The following is a 12,090-nucleotide window of genomic DNA, read 5'->3' on the forward strand; positions in this document are numbered from 1 at the left end:
AATACACTATAAAGCCCAATCTTAAATTTGTAAAGTCATGAGAACCTTACTGGTTTTCTAATACCCATTATCTTCCACTAATACCCATTATCTTCCACTTACATACATGGTTATTTACTTTTACTATACACTCCCAAATTATCATGGAAATTAAAAAAAAAGAGACACTTGCAGGTGCTGTGTCCACCTAATGCTTGGAGTCTCCTCACATTGTCATATAGAATCAAGTATGTTGACGGTTCTTACCTGATCTACAAAGAACTGGGGAAAAAAAACTTATTATCAGACCTCCCATCTGATCAGTGCTTATTTCAAACATGTGTGTTCCATTCACAAAATATGTAATCTGTACTAGTATTACACTGGTACTGGAATTTTAATAACATAAGCACACTGCATATAACAATCAGTTTTGACTGTAAGTTAGAGCACATTCCCTAAACAGTGCACATGGAAATAAAATACTGAATGACTCCTGCCACTATCTCTCTGCTTCTGCCACTTTTCAAGCACTGTCTCTCTTGTGACAGCTGATATCTGCCGATCTTCTACATTTAACAAACAAACAAACAAACAAACATTCACATCTGTATTGGTTCACAGCACAGAGCACTGCACCTAAGTACACAGAATTCTGCTTCTGGAAAAAGGCAATACCAAATTTCTCATTTATTTAAGTTAAAGCTTTAAAAATTGAATTTACTCTAGAGCACATGGCAGTCCCTTAGGAGCTGTGTATTGTTGAAGTCTGGTCAAGCCTGCATTAGTGGGCTTTTCACCTTATTTTAAGTGAATTTACTGATCGTAACCAACCTCCACAGCCCCTGCAGTCATCAATCCTTTACCAACAGCACTGGTAGAGCACATCTCTTATCAGGGTTGTGCAGAACACCTCAAATCACCTTAAATCCATCCCAGAAGTCCTCCTGCTGGAAGCCCAAGAGGGTCTTTCTGGCCTGTTTTGAGCTCCACAGAAATAATTGGCGATGGCCCGACAGCTGCTGGGGCTGGAGGGAGATTGTCATGTTTCATGGAAACAGCCAAAGCTAAAAGAAATAGCAACCAGTCAGCCTGTATTAATGCCAGGTCCCATCCTCAAATCCAAATAAAGTCATGGAAGGTTTTTGGGGAAGGAGAACACCCAACCCCCTTAAAAGCCCAGTTTTATAAACCTGAACATCAGATACGCTGAGCCTGTGAGCAACCACCTGGAGATTAAATTTTCCCTTACCACCATCCTTCCATCCTCAGTACCTCATTCCTTTGTATCACATGTAGCCTGAGGATTAACTACTAAATAATAACTTTTAGGACAACACCTTCCTCACTTCTATTCACAAATGCTAGTTTTGGGGCTTAACACACCCCTGAAATACCACATCCCCGGCCCAGAAATAAAACCGCTGAGGGAAACACCTGCCCTTCCCCAGTAAAACAGGGCCAACAGCATCCTGACTTGTATCAGGAATAGCGTGGCCAGCAGGACCAGGGCAGTGACCATCCCCTGTACTCAGCACTTGTGAGACCGCAGCTTGAATCCTGCATTCAGTTCTGAGCCCCTCGCTACAGGAAAGACATTGAGGTGCTGGAGAGAGTTCAGAGAAGGACAACAAAGCTGGTGAGGGGTCTGGAGAACAAGTCTTATGGGAAGCAGCTGATAGAACTGGGACTGTTCAGCCTGGAGAAAAGGAGGCTGATGGGAAACCTTATTGCTGTCTACAACCACCTGAATGGAGGTTGTAGCATGGAGAGTGTTGGTTTCTCAAGTAGCAAGTGATAGGACGAGAAGAAATGCCATCAAGTTGCACCAGGGGAGGTTCAGATTGGATGTTAGGAAAAATTTCTTCACAGAAAGGGTTGTATATCACTGGAACAGGCTGCCCAGGGAAGTGGTGGAGTCACCATCCCTGGAAGGGTTTAAAAGATGCATAGATTATATTCTTAGGGACATGGTTTAGTGCCAGAGTTAGGTTATGGTTGGACCCAATGATCTTGAGGGTGTCTTCCAACAAAAATGGTTCTATGATTCTACGGCAGATGTCCAAATATATTGTTTGAAAAGTAGTTCTTCAATCCGTAGATTTGTCTCAATATATTTCAGGTCCCTCAAGCTGTACAGAGGCAGCAATGGAAAGCCAGTTCACAAATTTTTTCTGTTATAAAGCTCATGAAAGATGAGGAATGGGTTTTAAATAGTTAGGTGGTCAAATGTATAACAAGTGTCTTGAAAGGTGTTTAAAAGACATGTAGATACGGTTCTTAGGGACCTAGTTTAGTGCTAGAGTTAGGTTATGGTTGGAGTCAGTGATCCTGAGGGTCTCTTCCAACCAAAATGATTCTATTCTGTGAAAACTCAGCAACGCTGGAAGCATCACCCACAGTTGCACTCTATACCTGTCGTGTTAGACTTCGGGAAATTCAACATTCATCCACCATCCCCCTGCGGGGAGGCGGCTGCAGCCCCGGGGCGCGGTCGGGGGAAAGGGGCAACCCCGATCGGACTGCCCGGCCTGGAGGGGCCCGCACGGAGGCCCCGAGCGCAGCGCACCCGTTCGAGCGCGGCCCGTCGCCACGACAACCGCCGTTGGCGGCGGGGGCTGCCGGGCGGCGCCATGGCCGAGCAGCGCCCACCGCGCCCGCTCTACTTCCCCCACTTCCACGACCTCGCCGAGCCCGTCGCACCCCTGCCCGACGGCGGCGGCCTGCGGACGCTCTTCGCAGCCGTGTGCGGGCCGCGCCAGCCCCCACCGCCCGCCGCCGGGCCGCCCCGCTGGGCAGCGGCGCTGGCGCCCATCGCCTACGAGCCGCTGCGCTTCTTCTGCCCGGCGGCGGGCGCGGAGGAGGGCGGCAGCGCGGCGTGGCGGCCCGGGGAGCAGCCGCAGCTGGAGGGCGAGATCTGCGAGCTGGGCATCCGCCTCAAGGAGCTGGAGCTGCTGGCGTTGGTCGGCGACGGCTTCGACGCCCAGCAGTGTGCGTCCCGCCCGGGGGTCCCCCCGCGCCGCGCCCGTTGCGCAGCCACCGCTGCCGGTGGAGTCGGGGCTTCGCCATCAATAACGCCCTGAAACGCGGTGTGCGCAGCAGCCTTGGGTATCTGTGCATGGGTGCAGAGCGGGGCCTCTGCGGGCTTGGGTGCCCCGCATGCACCTGTTCCCGGCCGGGGGGAGCGCGGGGTGTGCAGCAAAGGCGCTGTGCGGTGTCACCTGCCCCGGTCACTGGGCATAGGCAACCTGCGGAAGGCAGAAATTAAAGGAAGCGCAGAATTATGGATCTGGTTACATTTGCGCACACACACAAAAAAAAAAAAAAAGTCACAAAACCCCCAAAGTCATTAGGTGTTAGCAAAAAAAAAACAATTCAGACGCCGCTCAAATCAGAGGGAGTTTGTACATGCAAAATTTATCCACTGCTACTGAGTTCCTGAGGTTGTAAACCAGAGTTGATGTAAAAGAAAGGCTTCCGATGACCCCAGATAGTTGGAGGTATGAAAAGAAACAAAAACAAAACAAGAAAGTTAAATTACATTGGCATTTAAATTTAAAAACCTACTGGCCATGCGGGAAATACCAGAAATAAAATAGTTCGTGATTCCTGAGAATTCCAGCAGGGAAGCCAGGAAGCATGAGGATGTGATGCTCATCAGAGCCACAGGCTGCCAGTCAGGAAACTTTCTGGAGTGCAAAAATTAGAGGAACACAGAAAATACATCCATCAGATATACACATTCAAAGCAAAATCCCAAAGAAGTTGCGATAAGTAGTTTGCATACGTTTACTTCTCAGAGCAGGAAATGAATAGGTTTTTTCCTTTGTCGTAGAATACATACCTTTTTCCATTTTAATACCTAATGCTTTCATTACATGTGAGAAACTAGCTTTCAGATATTTGCTGGACAAGAAATTGTAAGGAATATTACTAGTTTGCTTAACACTATTTGATTCTCTTAAAGCATTAATGGCAAAATTAATGACAAATTATGTTTCATTCTTCTTTAGATAAACTACTGAATGCACTGAAAGAAGAAAAGATACAAGTCATGCAAGCAAGACAGAAGCTGAAGAAATAGCTACCAACATGATGAGGATTATTTCACCTGGATATTCTGTCACTGTAGAGAATTTTAATGGATCTTTATTTTTCTACTTATTATATACTATTTTACTACCAAATTAAAATATACAGTATATTTTTTTCTTGACTTTTGGTGTATTATTTGTCTGGTACTAGTTACTGATAACACTGCTATGTACTTTAACATTTTTTTTCTCCAATTACTATAGACAAACAGGATAGATAGTATTTTCTTCAAAAACACTAAGAAATTAACACTGCTGATGTCAGCATTCCTAGCAGTCCATTGGTGATGCTCAAGATGCATGCAGCAGGGAAACACAGTAATTCCAGTACAAAATACAGGGGTTTTTTGGTTTTAACTCCAAGTACGTTAAGTAAATGCAACTGAGTGCAAAAATATATGGTCAAATGCCCCATGCTTCTAAACAAGCTTTAAAAAACCACTTTCATGTTAGCATAAAAATCTTTGTTACAATCACAATGTATTCTTTTGTTGTCTTTAGTGTACCACTAAAATTACAGAAATTATTACTTGAGTTAGTTTTTAACAGAATAGTCATATAACGTTGACTTTAAGCTAATATTATACCATTATATTAGGACTAAGCCCCTGGCAATTTTTGGAGTGACAACATCCTTGTCTTTGAAAGGCATGTGCTTTCATGAGACAAAATGGACAAAGGCAGTGATCACAGATTGAAGATCTGGAGAACATCTGCCATTAAATAAGTAATGCCATATATGGCATTGAGAATAACCTAACTAAGTAGTAAATAGGCTCATCAGACTGATTAAAAGATACCAATTATTTTTTCCTGTTCTAATTCAAAAGCAGTAGGTGGCAGCATGAAATAATAAAGTTACCAACCCTCAAGCTATCATATTTTGGCAGGCAGCTTTTTTTTAAAAGTAGTATTTTGATTTTTGTTTTTAACTGTGTTCAAGTTGCTCAACTGTGAAGCATTTTAACACAATACAATATCAAAATTTTATTTCCTATTACTGCTTATTACAGCATTCACTCTTTTACTATCTTAGTGTTTCCAGACAGATTTTGATCTACCCTACACAGAGGTTATATTAAAAAAAAAAAAATCTAGTTTAAAACTCCCATTTGTCAACAAGCACACTGTAATTGCATTTTATCAGGGCAGCTAGGAGATCTTAAACAGAATCTTACCACCCATAATTGCTGTTGTCGGCCGCGTGTCTCTGCCAATTATTGGTTTCATCTGCTAATCAATATGCTGTTTAATGAAACTAAGCCTCAGCAGGGCTGGGGGAGCCAGGTTTTGTCCAGCTCTGTGCCTTGGGGAGGTCAAGGTGCCCTGGACCCATGCAGAAATCCCCAGGGGCAGGACGGGTGACAAGATTACCTGTATCTGAGGCCCATGGTGGGTCTCACCAAGGCAGCCCTAAAATCTAAAGCCCACTCGCAGGCCAGGGTGGAATCCAGGGCCTGAACTAAAACTGGGCTGCCGTGGAGGGCCCAGGGAAGGCTAGTCAGGTGTACACAGAGCAATAGTAGCTGCCATGAGCTTCCCCCTTTACCCTACAACTGCATTATTCACCCCCCTTCAGCTTTCTTTAATCTACTCTTTAAGCCCACCTTGGTACCATTTAATTGCTGCTTAGCTCTTGAGAGCCTAATTAATAACATTGTGCTTCTGGCTAAATAGTTCTGTTTTCACTTGTTGGCATATTTGAAGCTGTTTTACTCCAGACAGCACACCACAAGTAACTTCCAAAGTGGACTTCTTAAACAAGGTATTTTTATACCTGCTGAGGAAACTCTCACATAACCACCAATGATTTATCTCTCTTTCCAACCATGTCTTAGAGGCTGAGGCAGCATATATACAAAAGGTTGATCCAGGTGCCTAGAGGACAAAATTATAACCACAATACCTTGGAAATCTGGGCTTCAGTGTTCCACAGCTCCCTCTGCAGAACGAGGATAAAAGGTCTCTCAAAGAGATTTTAGGCTAAGCCTACAAATAGATACTGAAATGGTTAATTACTATAAAAATAGGAACTGTATTAGTGCCTAAACTAAATACCAGAAGATAAAATTGGGCAGGACAAAAAGGGCGAATATACAGGGGCTTTCAAAGGCTTTGTGCAGAAGTAAGAGCTTTTAAATCAAGTCAGGTAGCAGAGGAACTATCTTCATTTTCCCAAATCTCTAGAATATCCTGAATTTCACTCCTAAACTACTCTAAGTTTCCCATGGTTAATACAAGGGCTTGCAAGCATTTTCATTGCATATAATCACTCCTTCCTAATTACCACTTCCCCTCACCTTTTACTGTCACTTTATATCCAGCTCTCATCAGCCATCATTGTGTTTAATTACTGGGTGATAATGGGAGGAATAACATCAGTTAATATGTAATCTCAATTAAAAGTTGCATGGGAACACATATCTACTGAAAAAATCATTTGGTTTGCATGCCAAAACAAGGCAGAATGGTTTCTCTTGGCCAGTGTCAGTCAGGGCACCCTGCTATCAGGATGCTTTGATCAAAGTCCTTTCACTGAAGCATCTCAGTGTTCCAAGAATATCATTAAAAGATGCTGGCTGTCTTCACTGGAGAGACAATTTGGCCTTCTGTGTGCAAAGCAGCACCTACAAAAGTAACTTAGAGACTGTAAAGGAAATGGGACATGCGATGAAATATTTCTGCCTGGAAAGAATCCCTGTTTGTAATTTCAGTTGCAAATACCTACACCTTAATGCACATGAATTTGGCAAGAGAGTAATAAGCTTGTATTAATAGCCTGGACAAACAATCAGTTAAACATAATGGTGCATATGTTGATTCTTATTTGCCCATAAACATTTTATTAACCTTCATTTTTCTTCTCTGTTTCCACATGACCTTGTTACATCCAGTAATTAGCTCTCATCTCTGTAGGCTTACGGGTGCATCTCAAAAGTGATCTATTTATTGTTTCCCTTTGTAAAAATTAAACATATATTAAACACAATAGAATGAACATTCTTACTGCAGTTTTTTATATTCACAAAGTATATGTCATTCATTTTTCAGTTATTGTTTCTGTTCTCTTAGGCTGCCTAGGGAAGACTAAACCTGAGATTTTGATGCTGGCACAGCTCAGATCTCTTTCATACAGCTACCTTGTGACTCAACAAATCTATCCCTATTGCATTTCAGTAAGAAACATCAGGCTACAATTTTGATTTATGGGCAGAGATCTCAAAACATCAGTAGGTTGCTCCCATTTCCAATTCTTAACAAAGAAGGCTTCTCAAAAAGCAGAGTGTCACATCTTCTCAGGCAGCCCGAGGGCTGAGCAGTGACAGCTGCCTTGCTGAAAGAGCTGTGTCTACACCTACCGTGATACTCATGTTCCCGAAGGAGGATCCTCAGGTCTTACACTTCTGAAACCTGAAGCCGCCTTGGCTGCTTTATGATGGGAAAAATTAGATACAAATCCATTTGAAAACGAGAATGCATTTAAGCTTTGAAGTCTTTTATACCAAACAGTTGGGTCCATCTAATTTCAGAGTGGCTTTTTTTTTTTTTTGAGTTTGCTACATTAAAATTCTCCAAATAGATACTCAGCCTTATTACAACGGTTCATTAGAATATAAATTAATCTTCAAGTAAAGCTGCCTTAATTAGCTCAGGGACAGATTACAAAGGAAATCCAAAAGCACTAAGCTATCATAAAATTATTTTTCTGTTTTCAGCAGTGAACACTGCATGATAGATTCACCTGTCCTGAAAATTCAGAGCTAATATCTCAACATGAAGTAGAGAAATCAAGAGCAACATTTAACTCTAGGATTGTCCTCTTTTGTTTTTTGGGGAGATAGTATTTCTTAAGATCACTGACATCTAGATACCAAATCAAAGAGGTGCCATAAGAGGTGCTAATTGGGAAGCAGTCAATAAGTGGTGCATTTGGCTTCTCTAAGGAAACATAAAATTACTAATAACAATAGTCAGCTGTTTGATGTCACACACTAAAATGATACATTTGTGAAATGGGCTGAGATTTTGGTATATCTTAAGAAAAGCCAGAACGACCCCTTAAGGCAATTTAAGAACTCACAGACACAACTTTTATATATAACTGTAACTTAAATACAACATCTGTTCAGATCCTTAGTGATACATACACTAGGAAGTTCATTTATCCTCTGTTTTGGGAAGATCTTTTTCTGCCTCTTTCTTTTCTCTGAAACTACAAAGAGAGGGAGGACGGGTTAGATCAGTCCCTTATAGTTAGATGAACTTTTAACTGCGAATTTCCTTCATCACAAATTACACAAAAGCAGCACTGTCAAAAGCACATACCTGTGTTTTCCTTTTCACTTCAAGAGTGACAGCAGTAAACTTAGGACTGAGTAAATAGCAATTAAGAACACAGTGACTAAGAGGGCAAGGCATAGCGGACATCAGGTGAAAAAAATTCACAAAGGAAACACAAGATCACAAGATGTCCTCAAAAAAAAGACCAGGCTTGCTGGTTACTGTCTTGCTTACCTCTGTAAGGTAAGGCAGCAAATGCTTTTCTTCAGAGGAAACGCCACCGCTGAAATACATGTTTTTAATTCATGGAGTTCTTAAAAACTCCTTTTGTGTCCTTTGCCAGGTTCTGCCTTGAGAGCACGAGCAGCAGGACCTCTGCACAGCCCAGGAGCCTGGCAGCTCCAAGGGAGAAGCCTGCTCATGCTTTAAAGCGGCTGATCTAAAGAAAAGGACACAGCAGGAACAATCTATAAGTAGCAACATGTATTTTAAGACACATTTTATTTAATGTGCAAAATCACCAAAAAAAAACATGTACGACTTCAACTAAGCTGTAGCCACTAACATGAAAGGAACTGTTCTGTGTACTTATAAGCTTCATTTCTAGAACCACCCTGCATTTCAGTGTACAAACACAGCTGTTTGGTAATGACACAGAACATTTTAAATACCTCCTTTTCAGTGATATATAAAATTCTACCATTGGTATGGTTTTGCATTTGTAATCGCAAACAGAACCAGTTCTTGGAGATTTCCCTTCTGACTGCATAGTATAAAATTTTAATTAATTATTTTTCTCCTCTTTCGGTTTAATCCCTAGATTGGCTTTACAAATCACTCTCAATTTTGCAGCCCTAACTGGCTTCAGAAAACCAATTTTCCCATTTACAGCCGAAACAATTTTCACAGACACAGCCATTACAGTTTAGTTGAATCAAGCTGTGAGCAAAGATGACATAGATATTTGTAATCATGCAGAGCTAGTCCTTTCCATAATTCAAAGACATAAGAAAGGCTCATTTCATCAGAAAGTGAAATCTGTTTTATGGGAAGTGAGACAATTTATTAATATAACATCCCTGTAAAAAAGTGTAGAAGCTGTTATTGGAAATGCTTCCTAGAACATACTGAAATAGTATCAGGAGGTGGGTTTTTTCTTGTAAGTTCACATATATAGAAATACTACCACAGGAACAGGTAATTTATAGCCTTGAACAATTACCAAGCTCCATGAAATAATAAACAGCACTTCATACTAAAATATCAACTTGCACTCTGGGGTTTCAGTGTTTCTAATATTATACTTTCAGTTAGTTCAGCCTCTCCCCAGGGGTGTGAGGAGGGGCAGTCCCTTCACCCTGCTTCACAGACAGGGACACTGAGGCATAGTCACATTTAGCGCCTTGCCCGGGACCCACCCAAAATTCTGAAGAAGGGTCAACTGACCTCCAATCTCCTAATTTCCAGCTACACATAACCAGATAGCATCCTTTCTCTCTTTGCAGAGTTTTAAGATAATTGCGATGGCTGATTCACTAAGGGAATGGTGTCTTGCCAATAACTTCAGTGGAAGATATTTATATTCATGTTTTGCCTTAATACTAATATGACAGCTCTAAGTGCAATACATGGGCCAAAGCCACGCAGTCCCATAGCTAAGTAAAAATTATATCACATATGTTGGTTACTACTTCTATCACGTCAGCAAACTAAAGAGTGCACCTCTTTGTGTACAACAATGTAGAAGCCAAATTCAGAATTCACAGCAATGGCAAAGATATTAAATGGAAATTAAAAGACCAAAGACATAGGAATATCTTTGCTGTACATGTGTCCTTTCTAACGAAACCCAAAGAACTGCCCAAAACAGACCCTTTGTTGAGTCTGGGCTCTTTCTGCTGGGTTGCTAAATCCTAAACCAAAATTTGGTCCTGGGTTCCATCTCATTTTCGAAAATTTTTGGCTTCACTGTATTTTTTTTTCTATCAAATATGACCTTGAATACAGTTTGAAGAACCCAACATGACATGAAAAAAAGCCCTTCCAATCTATCATAGAAAGAAATATTAAAATTAATTTGATGGAGGATAAAGTCATTTGGGTTCTTTTCCCTATTTGCAGTGTTGAAAGTAGTAGATAAAGGCAAGGACAAAGAATTAGCTTCAACTTTACTTACATTCAAATCTCCCATATTTATAACTGGGAAATAGAATTTGCTGTTAATGTTGCTATTTTTGCACTGTTTTAACAAATGAAGAAATCCAAAGTTAGACAAATAAATAAAATCAATTCCAAGCAGTTAACTTCAAGATTCTTTGACCTGCCACAGTAATCAATTCACAATTACTTAGTGTCCATCCACTGCTGAAACAGAAGGTTTGTCACCTGTTCTTAGACTACAATCACTTGCTTTTTAGATCCTGGTGAATCCCTGGCTTTCCATAACTGCCTCTGTACGGCTTAAGGGACCTGAAATATATTGAGACAAATCTATGGATTGAAGAACTACTTTTCAAACAATATTTTTGGACATCTATCATAGAACCATTTTTGTGGGAAGACACCCTCAAGATCATTGAGTCCAACCATAACCTAACTCCGGCACTAAACCATGTCCCTAAGAATATAATCTATGCATCTTTTAAACCCTTCCAGGGATGGTGACTCCACCACTTCCCTGGGCAGCCTGTTACAGTGATATACAACCCTTTCTGTGAAGAAATTTTTCCTAATATCCAATCTAAACCTTCCCTGGTGCAACTTGAGGCCATTTCCTCTCATCCTGTCACTTGCTACTTGGGAGAAGAGACCAACACTCTCCATGCTACAAGCCCCTTTCAGGTAGTTGCATATTATATATGCATATATATATATAATATATAGAGATCCTCAAGGATTTTCAATAGGAATATGGTATCAAGTTGGTTTAAAAACTATGAAATATTACATGATTCTGGAGCATCTCAACAGGTTTAAAAATTAGGGCCTAAGCCACCTTTCTGTATTTTTTACATCTGTTGGTATTAAGGGCCATCCAAAGGGCCAATATGTTACATAGGTGGGTCTATCCACCTCAGAGCCTCATAAAAATCCTTGTCTCATGTCTTGTACACAGCCCAACCAAAACTTTTCCTACATAACAGGAATTCCCAGATGTGCAGTTTTCTGATTGCTTTTCACTCACCATGCACAGCAAAACATTTTTGATCAGGGGTGTGCTATGCAGTTAGCCTCAGTAGAAATTCTGTGGTATTAACCAGGTATGCCTTTATTACTTGGCCATCTTGAAACTCTATTTCAAAGAGCTAGTCAGTACCAAATTCATTTACTGACCTATATAAATCTCATTTCCTTGAGTGTTATATTATTTATGAGAAAGGCAAGAGTTCAAAAAAAAGGCATTCTAAATGAGTACTCTTATCCTTCTTTTGCATGCCTACCCTTCAAAATACAAATTATAACTTTGAAGTATTTTGATAAGCAAAAAAATCTTACTCTGTCCTGGAGTTACGGCTAAAAAAATAACCCATGAAAGGGAAGTCTGGCACATAAAGTTACCACTTGACACACTGTTTCCATATAGCACTGTTTATAAAGTCTACAGTGCTATGTCTAAATAATGTTAAACAAGCTTGAGCTGATTCATTTCTCTTTGAACACACACTACTTTGAAAAAATTGCCTACCAGACCAGTAATGCATATAGAGCCATCACAGAGAACTAAGTAGATGTAATT

At 40.9% G+C, this 12,090-nt stretch overlaps 1 protein-coding gene across 1 annotated transcript; it reads left to right on the forward strand.

Moving 5' to 3' along the window:
* Window positions 1–2,372: 2,372 nt before the first annotated feature.
* C5H11orf91 (chromosome 5 C11orf91 homolog) lies at window positions 2,373–6,532 on the forward strand. The gene is made up of 2 exons (XM_065065353.1): window positions 2,373–2,970; window positions 3,993–6,532. The coding sequence occupies exons 1-2, from the start codon at window positions 2,613–2,615 to the stop codon at window positions 4,061–4,063; spliced, it is 429 nt and encodes a 142-aa protein (XP_064921425.1). The 5' UTR covers window positions 2,373–2,612; the 3' UTR covers window positions 4,064–6,532.
* The last annotated feature ends 5,558 nt before the right edge of the window (window positions 6,533–12,090 follow it).

The sequence above is a fragment of the Columba livia genome, chromosome 5 (genome assembly GCF_036013475.1).
Source record: "Columba livia isolate bColLiv1 breed racing homer chromosome 5, bColLiv1.pat.W.v2, whole genome shotgun sequence".
Taxonomy (NCBI): Eukaryota; Metazoa; Chordata; class Aves; order Columbiformes; family Columbidae; genus Columba; species Columba livia.